At 35.1% G+C, this 25,517-nt stretch overlaps 1 protein-coding gene across 6 annotated transcripts in view; it reads left to right on the top strand.

The window, feature by feature from the left end:
- The window catches only part of CBLB (Cbl proto-oncogene B), a 79,134-nt gene extending 69,099 nt beyond the window's left edge, over positions 1 to 10,035 (top strand). For 5 of the 6 annotated variants that reach the window (XM_087937376.1, XM_087937378.1, XM_087937377.1 and 2 more), the window contains 2 exons: positions 229 to 348; positions 6,126 to 10,035. In XM_087937376.1, coding sequence (XP_087793502.1) covers positions 229 to 348; positions 6,126 to 6,382 — 377 coding nt within the window. In that variant the 3' untranslated portion in view covers positions 6,383 to 10,035. Of the gene's footprint in view, positions 1 to 228; positions 349 to 1,040; positions 1,170 to 6,125 lie in introns of all 6 variants that reach the window. The other variant, XR_015744313.1, reaches the window with a different exon arrangement.
- Positions 10,036 to 25,517: the final 15,482 nt, after the last annotated feature.

Below are 25,517 nucleotides of genomic sequence, written 5' to 3'. Positions count from 1 at the left end.
GCCACAATTTTTATGATTAGCAAAATAAAGCATTAAAAAGAAAATGAAGTTTTCTTTTTGGAAGGGAGTCCTTTTCATGAAGGGGACCTGACAATTCAAGTCAATTGAATTAAAATTTAACATATTACATCATTTGTCTTTTGTGTATTTTTTAACTGAATTATTTTTTGTCAATTTATGTCCTATGAACAGAAATACACAAAATGATCTTTATTTTTCCTTTCACAGATCTTTTTTTTGATCCTACAAATGGCTCAGTTCCTTTACCACCTGTTAGAAGATTAACCATTGAAAATATAAAGGCCCATAGAATATCTCAGGATTATGACCAACTGCCATCTTCTTCAGGTAATTAAAATCCAATATACAGGAATAAAATTACAGAACTGTTTATATTCTGCATAATTTTTCAAAAAGATGAATTTGTTACTTTAGTCTTTCAGATTAAATCTCTCAGAAAGTATATTAAAATTGAAAATGGAGAATATGTGATTTAGGATATCAGCCTCCCTTTCTAGAGCTTCAGTTTAGATTAACCCTTTAATCTGTTTGCAAGATAGTGAAATTAGAGCTTTTCCCTATCACTTCCAAAGAGCTTTACTGTTGTCCTGGGGTTTTCACATCAGGGTTATGTGCTGCCGTTTTCATTCCTGCTTTTATTCTATGTTTTTGTTTTGTAAACTACTGGGAAGTCAGTCTTGATTATGGTGGTTTATAATAAACAAAATTGCTATGTGGTGTTAGAATCTACATATTCACTATTAGCAAAAAAAGAGAAGAAAACATCACAGTCATCACCAGAAAAAAAATCCATAATTAAATGTGCTGAAATATGCACGCTCAAGATGCATTGTTAATGTTTCTATAGTGCTTCTCATACAGTCAGATACTGGACTTGTTTACAATCAAAAGGATTATAAATAAATAACAAAAATAGGGATATGTTAAGCAAAACCAAAACTGTCCATCAGTTTTGATAGAAGGAAATCCTAGCACAAGGTACCTGAAAGATATAACAGTAGGTACCTCATGAATTTCAGGTGGCCGAGCATTCCAGGGTACAGGCATCATTACAGAAAAGGCTTGTCTGCGAGTAACCGCAAGATGAGAATCAGTCAGTCTCGGCTCACACAGCAGAACCTCCTCTGATGATCTTATCAATCAACCAGGTCTGTAACAGCATAATTGATCTGTTAGGTATCCTAGTGCCACATTATTTAGAATCTTATATGTAAAGAGCAGAATCTTCAACCTGCATAATACTCAATTTGAAACAAGCAGAAGTTCAAGTGCATGATCATGAGCCATACTGACCTGCTATGCCACATTTTGTATGCACTTCTCTTTTCAGATCAAGCACAAAGCTGCCCTTGTAGCAGATATAAGAGCAACAAAGATGATTAGGGGACTGGAGGCTAACACATATAAAGAACAGTTGCTGGAATTGGGTATATCTAGTTTAATGAAAAGAATGACTAGGGCTGACATGATAGCAGTGTTCCAATATCTCAGAGGTTGCCAAAAGAAGAGGGGATCCATCTATTCTCCAAAGCACCTGAAGGCAGGACAAGAAGCAATGGGTGGAAACTAATCAAGGAGAGAAGCAACTTGGAACTAAGGAAAACTTTCCTGACAGAACAATTAATCAGTGGAACCACTTGCCTCCAGAAGTTGTAAATGTTCCAACACTGGAAGTTTTAAAGAAGAGTTTGGACAACCATCTGTCTGAAATGTTATAGAGTTTCCTGCCTAAGCAGGGGGTTCGACTTAAAGACCTCCAAGGTCCCTTCCAACTCTGTGATTCTATTATTACAGTAATCTAAACACAGTTTTCCTTTCCTCAACAGGTACAGCTAAACTGTTCCCATCCGTGTAAAGATATAATTAGTACACTTACCAAAACTAGAAATATGTCACTTAGGTTCCAATGGCAATAATGTCTTTAGGAGCAACATTTTAGAGCAAGCAAATTTCTGAAATTCTAATGTGAAAACCACCCATTATAAAATGTTATCAAGATAAAGTCTCTGTTTACTGGTTGTTATCTACCCCATTGCTGTGTCCTGATTTTGAAGATTGTCCTGCTTTAGAACCTCTCCTAAGGCAGAAATTACAGAGAATTTTATTACCCAATTACTGATCTTTAACCTCAAACTCCAGATAACCTCCCCAAGCAATTTTTTATGGATATTATGTATCACAGGACAAAATAATATCTTGAGGTACCTCACAGTATTGTTGCCAGGAGAGAGAGGTAGTTACTCAACTCTGTGCAAACATTGTAATACGGCACCTTCAACTTGCAGAGATAAGCCAAGGAAATACTTTGGTTGACAGTATTAAGCTACATGGACATCAAACATCAATAGAATTGCACTGTATTTATCTCTGTCCCATAGGAAAGGATCTGATATGCTAATTTGCAAATCCAGGCCTAAGCCCAGGAAAGAGTTAAAATCATGTCATTTGAAAATATCTGCAGCTAGCCAGTTGCTACATTAATAAGCAGGTTGCTCACACAAAGGCTGGACAACTCATTTTTATTGGATGTTTTAAATTGTATTCTTGATGATTTCATAGTTGGACTTGATGACTCAAAATACACCGGTGATCTATGTTTCTAGTAACAAAGAGGTGCTTGTAACTGGGTGGTACTTGGTGTAACTTTAGGGCCCTAGGGAGAACTTTTCAATAATAGATTACTATCTCCTTTAAGATTTGTGGTGGAAAGGTACAGTTATAATTTGCTTGAAATCCCCAAGTATAAGGCTATGTAAATAAAGTGTCTTGTCTGCCATCTGAGCATTGATATATTTTAACCATTAGACTGAACACTTGAGTAAAGTATGTCAGAAGTAGAATTCCAGCAATTTTGCTCTTGAAGTGATCTGCAAATTACTACAATAGTCTTTGAGATTTCAATATACTTTTCTGGGGAAGGTGATAATAAACTCTGATGACAAGCTGCTTCAGAATACAGAATTGAGTGAATTAGGGAATATCCAATAGATCCCACATCATGTTTAAACCCTCAGATATCCTGATCTATCTCATTACGCACTGTTAAAAAAAAGGAGGGAAACAAAGCTGGATTTATACTTTTAAAATTTAGATTTCTAAAAATTCCAGGTAAAATGTGAACAGAAAATTCCTATGTTCAGATTATGTCATATTCAGATTATGTGGATATATGAATGTCTGTTGAACCAAATGCATCTCAAGTTCTGAAGAAGCAATCTTAATTTTAGCTTTTCTGCTCCAACTGGAGTCTATAAGAGGTATTATTTGGACCAAGTCATATCCTCCAAGATTGGGTGTGTGTGTTCGTTGTTGTTATGTTTGTTGCCAATAAACAAAATTAAATTACATTGTTTGATTGAGTAACACTATTAGATAGCTGTAGGCAGAAAGTCTTTCAAGCTGTGGTAACTGTTTTTTAAAAAAAGAACTGTTTTTTTTAAAAGACAACAGGTAATCCCCAGTGCATTTGTTGGTACAGTATAATCTTCTTGTGTACCTATGCTTACTAAGTGTATGAATTTAAATTTAACTTCAACATATCTTCCTTTATAATAAACTCTGCCCCATGGATTTGAAGTTCTTATCTAATAATAGGAGTGGAAAAAATATTTTCAAACTCTTATAATATATTGCTTTAGTGTGCATAGTAATGCAATTAGTAGTAATACAGATCTTTTCCAAAATTCAATTTCATCAGTTTTATGTAATATGTTCCCATATGCATTTTGTACAAGTTAAATCATTTGGATGTTTTTAATGTAGATGTTGGTATACTTGATATAGCTATGCATAAGTTACATGCATCATTTATTCCAATAGAAGATAATATATATAGCTCAGGGTTGAATATATGGCAAATAACTAAGCTCAGGAAGCACCAAGAACTCCTCATTGTTTACTATCTATAATTTGCCATGTATTATATATAATTCTCATCTATTAATTGTGGGACTTTGGATACTAGTAAGTGAATTAATGTTGCTACTGGAAAATTCTCATTGCTGACAATTTCAAACAATTTTTTTTAATTATAAGGATATTCACATATTAAGATATCTATTAAAAATACAAATTTCTAAATATCCATCCCCTTAGTCACATTGCATGTATTATAATGCAGAATTGTTTCTATCAATCATTTACATTGAAGCCAAATTAATTTGAAATTTGTGTATTAGCTGAAAATATTTTTTTCAAATAGAGTTAGATTCTATAGTTCATGGATAATTTATTCATGTTTTTTCACCCAAATCAAATAAAATATTGTGAACAATACTTATATTCTTGAATAAAAATAAAGGATGTGTTATATTTATTTCAGCTCATTTTATGATCAGAATTGGTGTAGCCATTTGATGGAATAAAGATTTTTTAAAATCAATTTCATAGGTATTATTACTGCAACCACAGCTGATAATAATTAAATAATCCAATTCATATGTATGATTAAGATATAACGCAACAGCATAAATAATAATACTAATCATATGATGAAGATTGTATAGAGCACAGAACCCCAGAGCTGAGAGAGTGACATTAGCATTAAAAAAAGTGTTGTGGCCTATTGGCCACTGGCCCCTCCAGCAGCCGAATCTGATGAGGCAGAGTGGTAGTCAGGGTCAGCATCAAGGCAACCTGAGAGCTCTGAGGGAGAAGAGGGAATGGAGCTGGCAGAGAGAGACAGACAGACAGAGGTGGAGCCTGGGCCGTCCCATCAGCCTTCAGATGAAGAGTCAACAGCTCCCAGGTCTGGAAGTGGCTGATGAGGAAGAGGAGGAACAGCTGGGTCCAGTTCCTGATGTGTGGATATACAGAAGGCAGAGGAGAGGAGAGCAGTGGAAATCCGTGGGTCGATCCATGGGAAGGAAGAGCCACCACTGCTAGCGAAGCCTCACTGTAGCTCTGGTGATAAAAGGCAGGGGGCAGAGATGATTAGATGTGGCAGGCATGTGGCAGAGAAACTTTTTGCTAGGGTTGCTGGCACTCCTAATAAAGGAATCATTGAGTTAACTTCAGAGAACTTCTCATGTTTGGGGAGCTGAGAACAAATACTCTTGAAGGAGAAAGAAAGCTGATAAAAATTCTTACTGTCTTTCGTTGTAATTAATTTATTGGAATGCATTGAATCAAAAACCTTAAGAATGGAAGGTCATCTGATATGTAATTACAGGTAGTCCTTGATTTACAACAGTGCATTTAGTAACTGTTCAACAGTACATTTAGTGACTGTTCAAAGTTGCAACAACACTAAAAAAAGTGATTTATGACTGTTTTTCACACTTATGATCATGTAGCATCCCCATGATCACGTGATCAAAATTCAGACACTTAGCAACTGCTTCATATTTATGATGGTGGCTGCAGTGTCCTGGGGTGATGTGTTCACTTTTTGCAACCTTTTGACAAGCAAAGTCAATGGGGAAGCCAGATTTACTTAACAAATGTGTAACTAACTTAATAAATGCAATGATTCACTTAACAAATATGGCAAGAAAGGTCAAAAAATGGGGCAAAACTTACTTAACAAATGTCTCACTTAGCAAGAGAAATTTTGAGCTCAGTTGTGGTCATAAATCAAGGAGTACCTGTTTTTCTGAGATAATTTATTTTCATTTGTATTTATTAAATTATGCTTTAAAATTCCGTCCCTGATTTTCACAAATTCCAATTCCCATTCATAGAAAATATTCGAGAAAATTAATTAAAGTTAAGATGAAGTAGTTTTATTTTTATCTTTCTTGTATAGTTTGGTAACATCTAGTAGCAATAGCACTTAGACTTATATAATGCTTCACAATGCTTTACAACTCTTTTTAAGTGGTTTACCGAGTCAGCATATTGTCCCTAACAATTTACCCACCTTGGAAGGATGGAAGGCTGATCAACAAGTAGGGGTTGTTCTTAAACCAAACCAAACAAATAATAATTCTTTTGCATCAATCTTTGAAAAGATTAAATGCGAATAAATCCACAGTCCGGTTCAAATTCAGAAATTATCTTTGATAGTGAGATAATAGACGAGAATCAATGACTTTGAATTAGCCAGGAATATCTTTTTTTCTCCATAAAAAATTACCATTCTTTTTTCTTTTCTTTTTATGTAGATTGTTCACAAGCACCAGCCAGACCTCCAAAACCACTTCCTCGTAGGACTGCTCCAGAAATACACCATAGGAAGGCACATAAGACATCTATAGAAAATGTTGATGCAAAGATCGCAAAACTTATGGGAGAAGGTTATTCTTTTGAAGAAGTGAAGAGGGCCCTTGAAATAGCCCAGAATAATCTTGATGTAGCACGGAGCATTCTAAGAGAATTTGCTTGCTTTCCTTCATCAGTTTCTCCACGACTCAATCTATAGTATGGAAAATCTTGCAGCTAGCCTAATTCTCCGTGGGTGTGTGGGTGGGTGTGTAAACATGAGAAATATTGTCCAGAGTGAGATGGGATTCAAGTGAGATTTTTTTTCCCTGGATGTATCTTCAAAGAATGAGTTGGAACAATTTTTCAGAATAAGATCAGCTGCTCACTTCAAGATATAAGTGAATTAAATCTGTATTTTTGCTAGCCATATTTTTGAATCAGGGTTGAACTGACAAATAATTTAAAGATGTTTACTTCCCATGAACTTTTAATCTGTGAAATGCTTTTTTCATGTTTACAAAATGGTAAATGACAATTTTAAAGCTGATAGTCCTCCTTTGTTCTTGTTCATATTTTCTACTGTGAGGCATTTCCAGTTGTCTTTATACTGATTTGCCCCATTTACTAAGTCAGTTACTTTTTATATACATATAAGTGCACTCTCCATTTTTATTTTTCAAGGAGCTTTAAATGCTTTTTGCATTTCTGCTCAAATAAAATGCAAGAAAAATGAGGCCTTCACTACTGATTTTATTTTTCTGATAGACCATTGCTATTTACACAAAGTAAAAAAAATATGAATGTGTAATACATTACTTTGTTACTGGTCTATTTTAAAAGAGATTTTGACCAGCAACAAACCAGTAGTTTTTCTTTGTGGTTGTTAAGCTTCAAGATCAGTATGGTTAACTTAAAAAATTAAAATATACAGTATTGCATGATAATGACCTGAAAACATAAATCCTTTTTTGATATAGTTATTCAAAATCCAAAAATTATGGGATTGAAATTAGACTTTTGTTCCTTGGCAAGCTTAATAAAAGGCTGTGCGTGCCTTAATATTGGCAGATATATGAAATCCATCAGAGTGAATTTTATTATCAGTGGCCAGGTAAATTATTGTCTTATGGAAATAAATATTTGATTAATTTCCTGTGTAGATAATTATTTCATCACAGTTTTGAGGACAGGATCATTTTAAGAACTCTTTAAATTTTCTATGCTGTCACTGAATTCTATATCTACCAATTTTACAAGGATTTTAATTAAGTTACATTATACCTTAAATGTTCATTCAGTCTTCAGTTCAACTTATTGTGTTGTGTCTGTATTCTTGAACATAACTTTTTGCCATGAGTGGCTGGTAATTTTTTAAAGCACAAGCCAAATCAAGTTCTTCAATGAATTTCATTTTGCCCTAGATCAGTGTTTCTCAACCTTGTCATCTTTAAGATGTGTGGACTTCAGCATGCTGTGTGGGGATTTCTAGGAATTGAAGTCCACATCTTAGTTAGATCCAATTCCTATTTTTAAAAAACTTAATAGAAATTGTTGATTTGAAACAGTTAACCTTGAAATGGCTATTTTCCCTATCTTCTCTTAAATCAATTGGCATTTATATTACACTTCGACATGGTTCACCATCACTGACCTGTTTAAGTTAATATGTTACATAATATAAGAGGAGACACTTAAATGAGTAGGTTGACCCTCCAGTCTTCTCTATCCCATATAATTGGAGGAAGATAAAACATTTAGAATATGATATGTTTTGGTAATATTTCAGCCGATGAGGCCAAAGTGGTAGTAAACATTTCACAAAGATCGGACTTGGTTTAGTAGAATTTGCAAGTAATATAAGAAGCCAGGTATGCCTGCATTCTGTAATGCCAGTATTACATCTTTTATCCTTGGTCATTGGAAAATTATAAATATGTACTAATAGAACTATAGAATTGACATCACTTATAGTGATAGTTTAAAAATAGAATTTTCACTGACACATCAATCCCTTCTATTCCCTGTGAAAAATAAACATGAAATATGACTACATTTAAATCAAAATGTATTTAAAAGGGTAGACAGAGTCTTGTTACCTTGAAGTCAAAAAAATAAAAAATGATTTCTAATACTTCCAGTGTAAGTATATATTAAAAAGCTAATATGCTGCTAAATTAAAGGATGTAATTCACCTACAATATAATTTTTCTTAGAATAAAATTTCCCAGTTGTGGTTGAGAACAATGGATTGTATATGTGTGTGTTGGCACATACATCCCTGTGCATGGTTTTAATTATAATAGTTTAGGGTAATCAGAAGATCATGGCCAGTATATTTTTTAAAAATTCCTATGAATGTTTAAAATTATATCGGTTTGTGCCAACATATACAGGATTCATCTAACAAAATAAAGAGGGTTATCATGTCCCAGTGAACAATATTCCTACATATTTCTTCACCATTACAGAAGTCATCTATTTATTCTCAAGTGCAGCTTTTGAAGAGGGTCAAAAGGAATAGAAAGCCAATGTAATATAATTGTGATGAACTAAGACTTGGGCCAGATTCAAGTCCATCCTCAGCCAAGGAAACTCACTGGATAGTTTGGGATTGGTCAATGTTAGTTCAGCCTCACATTTTTTGAGAGTGCTGTGTATGATGTAATTGGTTCCTCAAGGAAAGCAGGATATAAATTTAACAAACTATAAACATTCTTTTATAAATTGCTTAATGTACACATGTTAGTAGCCAGAAGAATAAATAGCAAATTATCTTTACAAGATTTCTGTGTTTCCAGAGATAAAGGGCACATACTTACAAGTATACAAACATATTTAAGCAATCATATTGTGCTATATGACCTCTTCCTAAATTAATCAGTTTTAGAGTCTATCCATAAGCTGCTTTCTAGGCTGGAAGTATGACCATGTTTCTGCAATGGAGAGTCATTCAAAAACTTAAATAATGTTATCATACTTTAACCTTTATTTTACATTCTTTAGCTGTATTCAAAGTGTTGTTCAGGTGGAGGGGTGATCATCAGGCTGCTGGCTTTGAAGGAGTTTCTATAGAAGATGGAAATTGATTTAAGTGAAACCAATGATTACTTGCCACATATTTAATATTTTCTTTTTCTGATTTCTTTTTTAAAAATCTACAATTAGACGACAGTTCAGGAATGACTTTGGGCTCACATATGTAAGTATTGAGGGGAAGGCAGGGCAGTTTATGCATCCTTGCTTTACAGCTAAACTATTTTAAATAGTTTAAACAGATATATATTTAATGTGGTATATATTAACATTATTAGTGATATATACTAGTAATGTTAATGATATACCACATTATAAATAGACACTTAGCATCTAAATAACAAGCCTCTGTTTTAACATTCTTTCTATAGTACTCTAATGTCAGTTTCCTTCTATCCCGAGCACATAACCTAATGACTTTTCATAATGTGAATTCATTTTGGACCAGAAACATTGTTCTGTTTCTCCTGTTTCCAGCTTGAAGCTTTACTTTGCACTGACCTGGTAAATGTTTTAATTTGTGTCTTAAAACTGATACATTTGGAAGCAGACAAGTGAGTTCTAAATCAGGCACAGCCTTTTGACCTGAACCGTAATGCTTCTCAAACTGATTTCTTGAAAGGACTTCAATAGTTTTTATTTTGAAGATTTTTCTTCTAAATAACTATTTTATCTGAAAGAAAAATACTTTTTATAAACTTGTTAATGTGGTAAAATAGTGATGTGATCAATTTATATTTTGTTCAGCCTTTTTTTTCAATTCTGAATATTATGTAACCTGAAGTTACTATATTGTTCTTGTAAGGTATTTTATAAAAATTAATGTTAACAAAATGACTTCTCTTCGTTTTCTATCGTGCATCAACCAGGTTTTACTATATCATTTCCTCATACACGTATGACCTCAGAATGTACAGATGTATATTTGAAAAATAGTTTTTCATAGTTTTTAGCTACTATCCTAAAGACCAGTTGAGCTGTTTGTCCTTTGCTAGGATGTAAAGAGATATTTTGAGTTCATTCAAGATCTGTCTATGCAAAATTTGTCTCCTCATAAACAACAGACCACAATATATTTAGCAACCATATTTGTTTTACAGGGATACATATTTTTTTAAAAAAATTGGCATCAATAATAATAGCATGTTGTCTTATAGGACTACTTTGTGTGATACACAAAGCATTACCAAGCATTACCATTACTGGTGAACATGTTTATGCCACATCTCGAGCTGATGTCGTCAGCAAACTGTGAGAGCCTACGTAGGATTGACACAGTCCTTTAACAAATTAACATTTTGTTATCCATGCCAAAATCCCTCTCTGCAATGGTTATCATTTAAGGCATTGTCTTGATTGTCTATTAAGGTTTTTTTTTAAATTAGTTCATAAGGTAACACACTCCATTAACATCGAAGGGGGCTGTGTGGAGGGAGCTTCCTCCTTTAAATACCTGGGAGTCTATTTCAGTGAAAATCGTACTTGGAAAATCAACACAACCCAGGTGGCCAGAAACCCCAACAGAGACTCCATTTCATTAGGCTTTTGCAAAATAATAAAGTAGAACAATGATTGATTACCTCCTTTTACCGGTCCACAATAAAAACCGTCCTCTCATATTGCATTACAGTATGGTATGCTGGCTTAACAGCTGCCAATAGAAAGATATCACAGAGGGTGGTAAGCACAGCACAAATATCGTGGGCTGTTCCCTGGTACCACTAGATTACATCGTTAGGGCTCGCTGCCTTAAAAGAATAAGGAAAATTGTCAGAGACGACTTACACCCCGGTCAGCACTTCTTCACTCTCCTACCATTCAGTAGGAGATACAGAAGCATAGCCAGCTGCACCAACAGGCTGAAGAACAGTTTCTACCTGTGGGTTGTCAGACTTCTGAAAGGAAAATAACTTCATGTTAACATAGTATGATAGACTTGCATGTTGTGCAACAAGGTTACATAGGGTAATAAGATTGGGCCTGGGTTAGGGACTTCTGTCCTCACTGTGAGTTGTGGGGGGGTTGCACAAAGGGAGGCTCAGCCAATCTCATTGTACACATGTACTCTGACACAGGTAATAATGACATTTTTATACTTCTACAAATATAAACAAATTTTAGAAATGTCATAACTTGTGAATTTCAATGACTCAATATAGGGCAAAATTATTCTTACAACATAGGATCACCTTTACTAGCTCATGTTTTTCTTATGCGACATTTGTGACCAGCGGTGGGATTCTACCGGTTCTGTCCACTTCTATAGAACCGGTTGCTCTGAAAAACAGAAAACGAGAGTATATATAGAACCAGTTCTATGTCTGCTGCTGTTTTGGCCCACCTGTGCTCTTACCTGACCTTTATTTCCTGCTTTTTTAACCGCAGATACTTTGCACGACACAGCTGCGGTTGAAAAAGCTGGAAAAGGGCTTTTTCAACCGCTGCACACTTGCATGCAGCACTGATCAGCTGTCCGGGCAGCTCAGCAGGTCGTAAATTGCACTCGTGCAACTCGCGTAAGCACGCGCAATGCAGAGCAACAGAACCGGTAGTTATACCGGTCAGATCCCATCCCTATTTGTGACTATTTACCAGTTTTTAATTTCTGCAATTATTCATGGAAACAATGTTGCATGGAAACCATTTCACTAGGCTTGGAAATCAGGTTTTGGGAGAATGTTGTGCTCTTAATAATTAATTGTAATCTCAAAAAATATAAAACAGCAAAACTGGAAGTTTTTAAAAACAACTGAAAGAATTGTGAAGGGATGGTATTAGCCCTGCTACCTCAATCTGTCCTTCTAAATTAAAGGTAGTCCATGTATTCTATATACCAGTAACTGGGAAGTTTTGTAGAAGCCAACTCTTCCTTCACCATTAGTTCATTGTTGAGCTAATGGTTGCTCCATTCCCTCGGCTGCAAATGCTTCCTTTCTACTTTCCCCCACAACACAAAACTTCCTCTAAACACACCCACCAGTGGTGGGATTCAATTTTTTTTTACTACCAGTTCTGTGGGTGTGGCTTGGTGGGCGTGGCAGGGGAAGGATACTGTAAAATCTACAGTCATATACTATTTTCCGATTCTGCGAACTACTCAAAATTTCTGCTACCGGTTCTCCAGAACTGGCCAGAACCTGCTGAATACCACCTCTGCCACACACCCATACTAGTGGTTTCAGCATTTTACTTTTATGATTGAAATTAGTACAGTAGTACAGTATTCTTCAGGCTTGCCTTGAACCCTTTTACGCTGCCTTTCTCCCAAGGAAGTAAACCAAGGGAAGGAAGAACACATGATGGCCACTGCAAAGCTTTCCTTCCACAGCTGTCTACTCCAGTAGACTGGGCTGTAATATTGCAATGAGAGATTAATGCTTATTTCAGTCAATGTTCTGTAGATAAAATCTTACGATATACAGTATGTCAATGACTTATGCAAAAATGGCAGTTTTTCCATTTGTGATGCGCACTAAACTAGGGAGAGATTTATTTACTCAAATAGAAGCTGAATATTCTTGGATACAGATTAATAACTTAATAGAAAATGAACTAGAATTTTTATCACCTGTGTATAAGCTTTAATCCTGCCCTATCATAAACAATTATCTGAAGAAAAATAGTTTCTCCTTGTTTAAAATATAATTTTTATGCCCTTGGAATACGGGGCAATTATATTCTCAAGGAACTCTAACTCCTGAGTATGGAAAATGTAGAGAACTAGTGTAATAAGGGAGATGGATTGTAAGATACATTTGTTTTATAACCAGTTATAATTATGTGTACATCATATTTAACAATGATAAAATGGCTAGATTTGCTTAGTAGGAAAAAATAAACCAGGGTTTATATATTGTATTATGGCCTAGCTTGATATGTGAATCATTAGAATGATGGGTAGCTGACTGAAATCAAAGCAGCTGGGGGAAAGAGGCATTCAAAACAATAATTATTAACAGCCAAGCTTTTAGCGGGCTCATTTTGGCCACTCTTAAACCTCAAAATCAAGTTGGATATATATTTGGGACCACTTCTATACACCTGTAACTTGCATAGGGAGCTACCTTAGAACCATAAAAAAGCTAAGTCAGATATTTAGTTGTGAACAGTTTTAAAGTTGCAGGGATATATTCCCTATTTTTAATGTGAAAAACCTTTAAGAGGTGTTTCTGAAGTGGGGTTCTTTTTTTTGAGCTGCAGGATCACATAGTCAATATATGCACTTCATGATCATAGGTTTCAAAAAAATCAGATACGTAAATGTGTTCACCTGCTCAGTCTCTTGATTCTGTAGTTCAGGGTTGTCAAACTTCAGCCCGCAGGCTGGATGTGTCATGAGCTGGCCATGCCCACACCCGGTTTAGTGAGGGGGAGAGAAGTCCTGATATGTCACGTGACACCTCTGATCTAATTCTTCTCAGATGTTCCTGAACGTTTTAACAAAAATTAGTATTTTAACCTTCAAATATCTTATCACAATGTTCCCCAGAGTAGTGTATTAAGTTGTTAAGAAAAATAATAGCTATATTTTCTGAATAAAGTAACTGCGGAAGATTCATATTTGCAATTCTGAGAGGGTGAACATTTGGGTCTGAAAGTTCCTTACTGAGTGTATGCATAGATTAAGAGGAATCTTAAAAAGAAGGTATTCCTGACTAACTCTGTTACATACAGGAATTAGCTTTAGTAGTAATCCCCATGGATCACAACATATTCTGATCCTAGAGTCATTATGCAGGCTCTGGATAAGAAACAATTATTTCCACTCAGTGCTGAGATTCTTATGTTTCATCCATAGGAGAGATCTTGAAATAAAATTAAAAGCTGATCTAATGACAGCAAAGGCGTTATAAAGAAAGCTCTGGATGTTTCCCTATACTTTTCCATAAACTACATAAATATGGACCACATAAAACAGGAGCACGATCTAGATTAGACCAGGTAGGCCTAAACTCCACTTGTTTGCAGTGAGGATTTTGCCAATCATTTTGGCAATTTTGCCAAATTATTCTTGCAATTTCCATTCTAAATGGCATGAATAAAGCTTGCTGGTGATGCTCAGCAAGTTAACAAGTTGGTAAATGGCAGTATTAGCCTTATCTTTAAAAAAAAAGATTAGAATGATTAAGTCCACTTACAAGTCTGGAGACAAGAGGTTATAGCCAGAGTCTTTATGAATCTTGAGGATGTAAATCAGTGGTGGTATTCAATTTTTTTTACTACCGGTTCTGTGGGCATGGCTTGTTGGGTGTGGCAGGTAAGGATACTGTAAAATCTCAGTCAGAGGTGGTATTTGCCAGTTCTCTGAACTACTCAAAATTTCCGCTACCGGTTCTCCAGAATTGGTCAGAACTTCCTGAATACCACCTCTGATGTAAATAAGTTTTATGACATCAGATACTAGAACTGATAGCCAGTATGAAATGATCTCATTATTTGATGTGGAATCAATGCTTCCTCTAGGAGAGACTGATATAAATTTTTAAATGAACTAGCCAGACCCCTATGCTGACCAGAGTTGACCGATGGTATAAATTATCATTAACACTCTGCCACTGTGCATCAGAATAGAGTGGGATTTTTCTTTGGGGTTCCAGAATGAGAAAACTGCTGTAGGCTGATGATAACCCCATATTTCAGGAATTTCCAAGGAACAGTACTATTTAATTCTTTCACAAAGTAACCCCAGGACCCAAACATATACCTTTCCAAATTTTACTTCTGTAAATTTTATTGGTAAAGCAGAAACTGAAATGTTTATGTCAGCTAACGCAATTGAACTCCTTTCCCTCGTGATCAGTAAATACAGAACTCTTCCTATAGTTTGCATGCTTAGAATATATTGTCAATTTTGCCTGTTTTAAATGTAATCTCGTACTTCTTAGTTTGCAATTGTTTTTGTGTTATTGATCCACTGGAGGAATGAAACTCGGCAGCTCAATGTCCTTTCCATATTCTCCAGTGACATGATTAATTTTGGTTTTCTCTCTTTGTCTCTTTCTCTCTCCCTCTGCTGCTTTAATGCCATCAGTACTGCCAGATAATGTATGTTGTTCCACCTGCTTTTCCTTCCTCTGTCTTCAGTAATTGGTAGCTTTTATCCATATGCATTTGGCATTTAATGTATCCTCACACTGAGCCTAATTGTCTGTACCAATCACTTTGTATTTTTAACAGAAAGGCCCAGACTCTCTAATTAACAGCCTTGACCATTAAATTGAACAAAAGCAAAACAAGTTAGCAGTCAATTTAAAACAAGATAAATGATTTGGTGTGGGGCTTTAAAATTTCTAAATATATTAAGACCAATAGGGAAATATTTCTCAGAATCTTATACTGTATATGCAATGTAGTGATGGGTAAGTACTTTTCATACCAAAAAGCAAATTTCTTGATTTTTCTTTTCTTCTTGTGAAAGGAAGCTATAATTTAAAAAAATGATCTTCAGATTCAGTTCAAATGCCTATCAAATCAGATTATATAACTGAATTGGAGGCAATATATTTGATTTAGATGTTTTTGCACAGGCACTAATTGCAAATCAATTCAGAAATCCAAAATGGATAAATTTTCTGAAATGGTTCAAACTATTGAACTGGGTAGATTTCCCTGAACTGATTTGATTTTGCAAAGTGAATTTTGCCAGAATCCTACTGATCTAGGAGTTTGCAAATTTCAGAAAGGTGGGTTAAAACAAAAGTTGATAAATGAGGGCTACAGTTCAAACCAGCTTATGTTTAGCAGTTTATAATCAAAAATAAAACAAAAATAATTGAACATTATAGAACAACAGAATAGGCAGATGCCTTGAAACAGTATGAATATGAATAGAGTAGAAAAAAAAGTTATTTGTCTTATAAATGACTGCATACTAAAATGAATGGTAGAACAAACTGAATGCTACTGTTGAAGTCTTGTCATTAGGTTTCAGGAAGAATAGATGGTTATGCATGGATGTGGATGTGTGTATATCATGCACATATGCGCGTGTGTATTAGCATTAATGAGCCAGATGGTACAATATTTTTTATTCACTCAATTATTTATATTTACTTCACCAACTTGTTTAACATAAAGCAAAAGTCAAAGAAGAGAGAGTCAGTACTCAGGCTATCCAGTGGCACTCATGACTCCTCATATGCACAGGAATGTGATGGTTGGCATCTCCATTTCCTTCAATAGAATCTGTAAGGCCTCCTTTCAGTCTAGTGTTGGAATTCCCACAATTTGGGAGGGCATTTTTTTTTTTAATAATCTGCCATCACTTTTTCATCTGGGAACAAGTCCCACCTGCCCCCCCCTTAAGTGACTTTAGAGGAGAAATTGAACATTCATCTGCTTTTGTCTCCCTTTTTATAATACCAAAACTCCAAATATTTCAGGCTACTTGCCTGACAAAGCTAACAAATAAAAATAATGAAAAAATGCAGTTGCTACCCATATTTTCCTTCTTTTGGGCTTCAAAATAAGCACTAGGGCTTATTTTCGGGGGTGTCTTATTTTTACCCCATGTACAGGAGGCTCACTTTTTCTGCTTGCTCATGGCAGGGCAGGAGGTCACATGGAGTGCTAGTGCTGCCACTGTGAGGTGGAGGGGTAGAACTGCATCACAGCTCCATACTGGCTTGCCTCAAAGCACCCACAGCCAGGCCACCCACACTCCAACATGCCTTATCTCATGATGGTTCCAGCAGCCCTGTCCAGCAAGACCCTGCCTGACCACTGGCCAACTTTTCTGCTTGCTTGTAGCCACAATGGAGCAGGAGGCCATGCAACACACTGATACTGCAGCACAAGGCAGTTGTCAGGGCATAGAAGTCCTGGCTATAGGGACCTTAAGCCATTGCGGAGAGCATGGGGCAGTTCCTCCCGCTCATCTTGTATCAGCAGCACTGCAAGCAACCAGACGGAATGGGCGGACAGCCAGCTGCACAGGCACTTAGGTAAAGCTTATTTTGGAGTATGGCTTATATTAAGCACATGCATAAAAACATACTTTGACTTATTTTTGTGATAGATCTTATTTGGGGGGAAACAGACTAGTAGTATATAAATTAACAGCTAAGAACTCATTTGGGCATTAAAAGGATTCTTCCTAAGTGCAAGGAGTCTATACAGAGAATAAAATAAGCATTGAAAAGACTGAGGGAACAGTTCAGATTAATCCATAGTATAAATTAACAACATAATCATAATGATGAAAAATAAAGAATATGACAATATGGACCTCCCTCTTTCCTTTAAAAACTCATCAAAGGGAACCAGAAAAGATCCTGTACAAAATTGTTTGCTTAGACTTGGCGTTTCTTAAGATTTGTTGGACTCTGCACACTAAAGTGAGAGAACTCTTTATGTCTGAATCCATGGGAATACTTTCTCACCACTTTAAATTTATTCAGTCATTTATATTTATATTTACATCACCAATATCAGGTTCTAGCCCAGAATAAAAGTGATGTGAAAGATTAGAAAAGGGATTGTTACACAAGTTGCCCAATGGGTGTACAGGCAGAGTCTTCTGAATTAGGTGGGTTAGCTTCCAATGTGAAGATTTCAGTTTGAAAAGATATCATTGTATTCTAGCCTGTTATCTATGCCTATCTTGATAGTTCAAGTGCTGTTTTTTTTGCTAGGAGTGAAGCAGGACAACTGATTTCAGGAAACCATCAGTTCATGTAAGGATACTTTATCTGGAAAACATTGTGTTTTGTGCATGAGAAGCCTGATGCAAGGGAAGTCTCAAAAGTCTGGGAAAGAAAACACAGGTGTTGAGCAAATGGACATTCACCATTTAACTCTAAAGCGAAGCATCAGTCCATCTTTTTTGGAAATTGTGCAAGAGAAGGGTATTTTATTTTTTTCTGTGGGTGGGGATGCCTTTGAGTCAGTCTTAATATTAACCTGACACAACCAATTCCTGAAGTTTTCTTGGAAAGATCTCAGAAATTGTGTTTCCATTGTTTCCTTCCTAGGCTGAGAATGACTGATGCAAAATGAACTATTTGATTTCATGCTAAAGACTAGAGCTCATGGTTTTCTTGTCTTATACCTGAATCACCACCAAACTGACTTTCTGTTACGCTTTAAGATGCTCATTAATAAATGAAGATTGAATATAATTTCCTTTCAAGATTTTCCTGCCTAACTCATTTATCCTAAAATGAAAACCGCTTCATGTAAATGAATTACAGTAGTGGAGTAGTCTGAAGAATGGTATGTTGTAGGTAAAATAACTTATTCCAAAGGCTTTCTTGCATTTCTAAAACTATTCTATTGTCTGCCATTGTTTTACTTATATTGGGATGTGTGTATGTGTGTGAGACTTCACTTTTATCATAAACTGGCAGCAGATAAAGAGTTCTTGTTTGACTCTTTTAACCTGTAAAAGCTGTCAGGACTATAAACTGGGAATTGTTGCATGTTGCATCTATTCTGCCATTGAACTATAGCTTTTCCAAGCTAATTGTGTATTGTGAGATTTTAAAAAAAGAGCAACTGATATTTGATGATCTTAATATAGGAGAATGAAAATAATCTCATTTACTGTTTCTGTTTCACATACATCTTTATACAATCCCACTATCACTTCGTAAACATTACTTTGTGCTCAGTATTTCTTCTCTTCTTGATATTTGCAGACAAGCCTAATTTTCATAAATGTATTTGGAACTGCAAATGTATATCTACGTTCCTACTTAAATGCCCATGTGACAAAATGTTTGCTTCTTTACCAGTTCTTTCCACAAGGGCAGTATTAGGAGAAACCATGTCATTGTACAAGTGTATGTAAGGTCATTTGGAACCTAGTTTTCCTGAAACCATTGGTACAATTTTTGTGTACTCTTCTTTGTTAAGCTGTCCATCTTCCTACTGTTCCTTCTGCCACCCAGTCTCATTGGATATGAAATGGGCAGCAAATAAATTTCATAAATAAATAGATAAATATTTTAGTTCTACTCTTTTCAGACATTTTTGTGTGTCTGCATTGATTTTTGATTTTTTTTTGTTCATTCACAATAAGCTGTCATTTTTTTTAATTCAAAGTTTGCAATAGTACTTTTGTTATGCATTTTAAAGACATATCCTGCATTTTGAGCAACTTTTCCCATTAATTTCCCATCAATTTCATTGGGCATAGAAACCTACGGATTAGATCATTGCTCTTAGTTAAAACTTTTCTGAACTCAATGCCATGCATTCAACTGCAAGTTTCTCATACCTACACTTTATTGATTAAGCCTCCTTATTGCTCAGTATCAAGTTAAGGATAGCTGATCCTCTTGTGCCTTTCCACTCTGAAGGAGAAATTACCATCCTGAGAAGTAAGGATTCGTCTTCCAGCAGATGTCAGCGTAATTAAAGTCACTCATCACTGCTACTTCATGCATCCCTGAGTAATTTGCAGTTTCCTTTGGAACATATCACCCACATCTTTTCTTTGGTTGACTGAATGATAGCAGACACCATCAAGAGAATTGCTTTTATTCATTACTATACATAGTTTAATCCACATGCCCTCTATAGCACTGTCGGATTTGTTCAATTTCTTCTCCCTTAACATCACTTTGGTTCCTTTTAAGGAAACAACCTTTAGTGGTTACATTCCACTAATGGAAGTAATTTCATCAGTTTTATGTAACATCTTTAAATTACATTTGTTTTCCTATACTAAAAGTCCAAGATAATTTTATTTCCATACTAAACATTGGTACATATACAGCAAATAACAATGCATTATGAGCCAATAATCCTCATAGCTGAAGTGTAATATTACTATTATATCAGTATCACATCTTTCCACTTTTTCTGGAGTCTGTTGCACTTTCTGTCTCCAATCCCCAAAAGATTCAGTTTTAATGCCATTCTGATTAAGTTGGCATGAAAAACCTGCTGTTCACGTACAAATATCTTGGTCTTCTGGAAACATTGCTTTTGATTCTTATAAATGGGATTCTGCTCTCCTTACAAGAGATCCATGACATGGATTTTTTTCCTGGATTTGTGGCAGAAGATTTCTGCTTGAAGTTAAAGAAGATTGTCAAGCTTTAATCGGTGTGAGAATTAAGGCCCTACCAGGAAGAAGGCTTGGTAACAGTATCCATGCCCTTATGAATAGGAATGTGCTGGGTTGAGCCCTTTGAATATGACTAAGATACAGCTAGTCAGGGATACAGTGAGTAGACTGCTGATGAATAGAACTTCTTACTGTAGTATAACTAGTAGTTGGTACTTTGGCAGCAGCAATTTAGATGTCTGGGTATCACCCATAAAACACCACTCAGAGGCACAGGTACATATTAGTGACTGCCTTTTTCGCAATGAATGTTCTCTGAGATTGTCTAGAGAGGGGACTACATAAGTTCTTGTCCTCTCAAGAGAGGAAAATGGACCAGGAGACAATCTGCACCAACAGGCTGAAGAACAGTTTCTACCCGTGGGACATTGTTTTCATTGGACCTCCTGGCTTTTCCCCTCACTTCTGGACTTCTGAAAGACTTAGATTTAAAACAACAGAGTTGAAAGGGACCTTCTAAGTCATCTAGTCCAACCACCTGCTCAAGCAGGAGACCCTATATCATTTCTGACAAGTGGTTTTCCAGTCTCTTCTTCAAAGCCTTTACTGGTGAAGCATCACGACCCCTGAAGGCAAACTATTCCATTGGTTGATTGTTCTTACTGCCAGAAAATTTCTCCTTATTTCTAGATTAAATCTCTCCTTAATCAGTTTTCATCCATTGTTCCTTGTCTGGCCATCAGATTCTTTGGAAAATAGTTTTCAATATGCTTCTTTTTCATGGCCATTAGATTGGGACTGGCTGATGGCTTGGGATTTGACTATATTTTATTTGAAAGATTTGAATTTTGATTTATGAAGAACCCTATTTTTTATTATGGTCAGGCAAATGTTCAGACTGGATTTGGCATTTTTATCTATCAAGCCCTTCCAAAGACCTGGGATACAGTGGGATAGGCAGATGTTATTGTTTGATAGATGCAAGCTGTTCCAAGTAAAGTTACCCTTTGCAATTGACTGATGATTTTGTCAATGCCAGAGGTGTTCAAATAGTGCTCCAAATGTTTTGGGATTATAGCCAAGGTGCCTATTACTATTGGTAGTATCTTTGTTTTCTTTTGCCTCAGAAATTCTACTTCTATTTGCAAATTTTTGCATTGTTATTTTTTCCTGTTCTTTTCTATTCTGCAAACTCCAGGAGCTACTGTCTCCACTATCTAGATATTTTTTGTCTTTTTAAAAAGTTATATTTGGGGTGTTATTTAGTAGACACTTTTCTGTTTGAATTCTAAGGTTCTAGAGCACTTTAGCTACTTGATTTTCTATTACATTATTTCTTTGATGGTCCCATAAGTTCTTGCTTGCAAGCAAATAGTATTTCTTGCAGATATTCCAACTCACCATTTTTGCTAATTTGTTATACCAGTTTTGTGATCAGTCTGTACAATCTTCTTGTAGCAGCTAACTAGGTGTTTCACTGTTTCTTCAGTTCTTTGCAGTGACAGCATTTTTTGTTTGTTGCTGCATTATCAATTCTGGTTTTACAGTATATTATTGATTATTGAACACGCTCTACATGGGGCTGTCCTTGAAGAGCATCTGGAAGGTCCAGCTGGCACAAAATGCAGTGGCCCACATGGTTTTGTGCAGACCCCAGTGTGCACGTTTCTCCTCTCCTGCAGGAGCTGCATTGGTTGTCAATTTGCTTCCAGGTTTAATTCAAGGTGCTGGCTGTCACCTTTAAAACCCTTCATGGCTTGGCACCAGGTTATCTGAGGGACCATCTCTTGCCGGTCACATATACCCGACCCATCAGAGCAGGGAGGCAGGGAATGTTGCGGGTCCCATCCCTGAGGGAGATACACCAGGTGGAACCCAGAAGAAGGGCTTCCTCCATGGTGGCTCCCTCTCTCTGGAACATCATTCCCTCAGAGATTAAATGCCCCCCTCACTAATACTCTTCCGGAAGGCACTGAAGACCTGGTTCTGCCAGAGGGCCTGGGGAACCCAGAGTGGGATGGAGCCCATCTATTGGCTCATATGATCTGCTATTGTTGGGGTGCAGGGTGAGAGTTGGGAGGTGATTTTTTTTTCCAGATTTTGTTCTATTGTACTATTTGATTCTTTTTCTTAGTTTTTTATTCTTTTTTATTTTAAATATGGTTTTATATTCTGTAAGCCGCCTCGAGTCACCATGGGCAAATAGGCAGCAATATAAATTCAATCAATCAATCACTAAATAAATAAATAAAAAATAAATATGCATTTGTTCTTAAGGTTTGGTCTTAAGCTGCCAGATTTAGCTCCTCTGTCGCTTTGTTCCACTTTCCTTATGTTATTATCTATGGCCTATGGAAAAATTAGTCATCAGACTAATATCTTTCAGCACAAATGTTCTATGTTTATAATTATTTAATCCACTGACTAGTTTCTATGTTTAGATGTGTATATTTCACCTATTAAGACTTCTTAGCAGCTATGACAGCTATCATTCTGTCAGATTTTCAAAACAATATTTCCTGTCAGATTATTTTTTTCCTAATTGATCTGGAACCAATCCCGTAAAATATAATCTCCCCAAAATACTGGTAAAATCAATCAGATTTAAGGGCAAGGTTTATGACTGGTGGGTCACTCCAGTGACAGGGGATTTATTCAATTTTTCTCTAGAAAAATGTAGAGAAGATATCGTTCTCTTTGCTATCCTCTCCCTTGTCTGCACTTTCCAAATGGAAAAGGTAGTATATTAAAATCCCCTAGACAGGGAATAGTGCTAAGTACTGAATTGTCTAAAATCACACCAGTAGCTTGGTTAATAAAGGTTCTTTATTTTCCATTGCTTGCATTAGTAAAGTTTCTGTACTTGCCTGTCTTGCAATCATCACCACACAATTTTTAAAAAAACTATGAGCAAATAAGAAAAATGTTCTGTTAAATTTTAAAATTGAAAGTTACAAGACTTGTTTTTGTGAAGTACTTAAATAGATTTAAGCTTTCCTAGATTAAGAATATTCAACATTTTCTCTTTCAGCAGAATTATGTTTTGCCAAACTTCATACTTATTCATAATTTTGAAAATAATGAAAGTATTCCTGTAAAACAATTGATATTTCTTGCTAATTTAATGAGAAAAAGAAAGAAAATGACAAGACTAGAGAGGAATTAGAATATTAGAATGTTGAATGTAAATTCAGAAACAAAATTCTGGCTTAAATTTGGAATTCCTATCCTGCTGTTTTTAATTATTATTGGCCAAAAATGCAACTCATATAGAAGCAATTTTACTGGACTTTGAATTTAAAGAATGGTCTAAAATGAATATTTTTTTCTGACAGTGAAATATTAAATTAACAAGCAATTTAAATAAAATATGTTGTTTCTTTGTAACATTGAAACATTAAGCATGCAGAAATGTTTGAGCCATGTTCATAGTCCAGAAAGTTAATTTTATCTTAATATATTGGAGAATACAGTTTTGAATAAAGATGTGGGATAAAAAAATAAAAATAAAACTTGGAACTCAAGTTCTACCTGTGATGTTCTTCAGGCTTAATAATGAAAGAGCAGAATAAAAATAAAACAAAACAAATAAAACAAGTACCTCACAATTAACTGTTAAACTCTGCCTTTAAATATTTTAATTTCATAAATTATATAAGAAACAGGTATAAATTAAGATAAATAAAATGCATGAAGGTGTTTCATTTGGCACACATCAAAATATCTGAAAAAAAGCTGAAGATTCATGCCACCATAATATCTGAAAAATTATTTTATACACAAATAATATATTTGAACTGAAATGTCACACGGGAATGGGAAAACATACTTCACTTTTATTGTCTTTTAGGCATTAACGGCAACAATTAATTTGTACTGTAGATTTATGTAACAAATTCTGAATTCTGAACAGTAGAGCAGGCACCCCCAAATAACAGTGATAAGTAGAATTTAGAAATGTGAGCGCTTTAGTCCTTTCTCATGGTGACACTGGATGCAGAATGTAAGTAAGCTCTTCTACTTTTTTCTCTTGAAGTTTCATTACAAGCATGGTCAAGCAGTTGTGTGAATAATTTTATTTATTAATAGAACAAAGATACCTCTTTTCCTAAATGGAAATACTTTTTGTATTTATTTTTATATTTCATATTATCCAAGGCCAAGATATAGCACTTTAAATCTCCCTCCCTCTTTCTTATCTTCATAATAGTTGAATTTTCTCTTATAGGTAGTGATTACTTCACATCAGAACAAATTATATATAATCTTTTTTGCATGTGTTCACATTTTATTTTGGAAAACAGGTGCTTAAAAATTTTAGAATCATTGTAAACAAATTCTAAAAAAAAGAAAAGGAGAAAAAAAATCACAGTATTTACATAGATTTCATAAATGGCTTAGCCATATAGAACACAAGACTTTGGTTTTATCCCCTTTTAACTTTGGTTTAACATTTATCAAGATTTGTTGTTGTTACATTGCCAAATAAAGCCTTAACCAGTGCAGAGAGGACTTTTTACACGATCTTCTATAATATTTGTATACACAATTGAATTTCTAGAACATTTCATGTATTTAATCCATGCCAATACATTATAGAAAGGTTTTATTTAAGATATTAGACACTACTGCCCAAACATTTAACATTTTACAAATTCACAACAGTTTTTCCCTCTCCTATGTGGCAAAATGCATTTCCTAATTTCCACCTCCATTTCTTTTCTAAGCAACTTTCCAATAAGCTAGACACTCATCCTTTTCCCAGATTCATAACCATATGCTTATTCTAATACTACCTTCCTGCTGGTAAAAAAAAGTCATTATGTACTCCCAAATGCTAGTCTTCTGCTAAAAGAGGAAACATTTCTAAACACTATTTGTCCTGATCTATCCAAATGTTTCTTTTTATGCTAATTTTCTAAAAAAATTCTCAAGCATAAAACAGGTCTACAAAGTTACAGTCTTGGGTGTAACTAAAGATACATAGATTTCATTTTATTGTTACAATTTCTGTACTTTTGTTAAATTATGTACCAGTTAAAAACACTAAAATCATCTCAAGGTGCAATATCTGTAGTGTTAACAAAAACACACACACATACACACAAAAATATATATATTCTATTTTGTGGAAAAATGCAGCTTAAGTATGACTACTTAAAAAAAGAAAGGAAAAAAATTATCCAATTATTTTTTTTCCTTTTTGAAATTTAAAAAACAAAGGTAATTTTAAGGCAGTGGATAACAAAAAAATTCTGAACTAATCCTTAATTCCAGTCATTCATACTATATATCATGTAATTGA

The sequence above is a fragment of the Pseudonaja textilis genome, chromosome 7 (assembly GCF_049901715.1).
Source record: "Pseudonaja textilis isolate UNSWEBS1 chromosome 7, rPseTex1.2, whole genome shotgun sequence".
Classification (NCBI taxonomy): domain Eukaryota; kingdom Metazoa; phylum Chordata; class Lepidosauria; order Squamata; family Elapidae; genus Pseudonaja; species Pseudonaja textilis.
The sequence above is the reverse complement of the archived record's forward strand: the minus strand, read 5'-3'. Positions and strand labels throughout refer to the sequence as shown.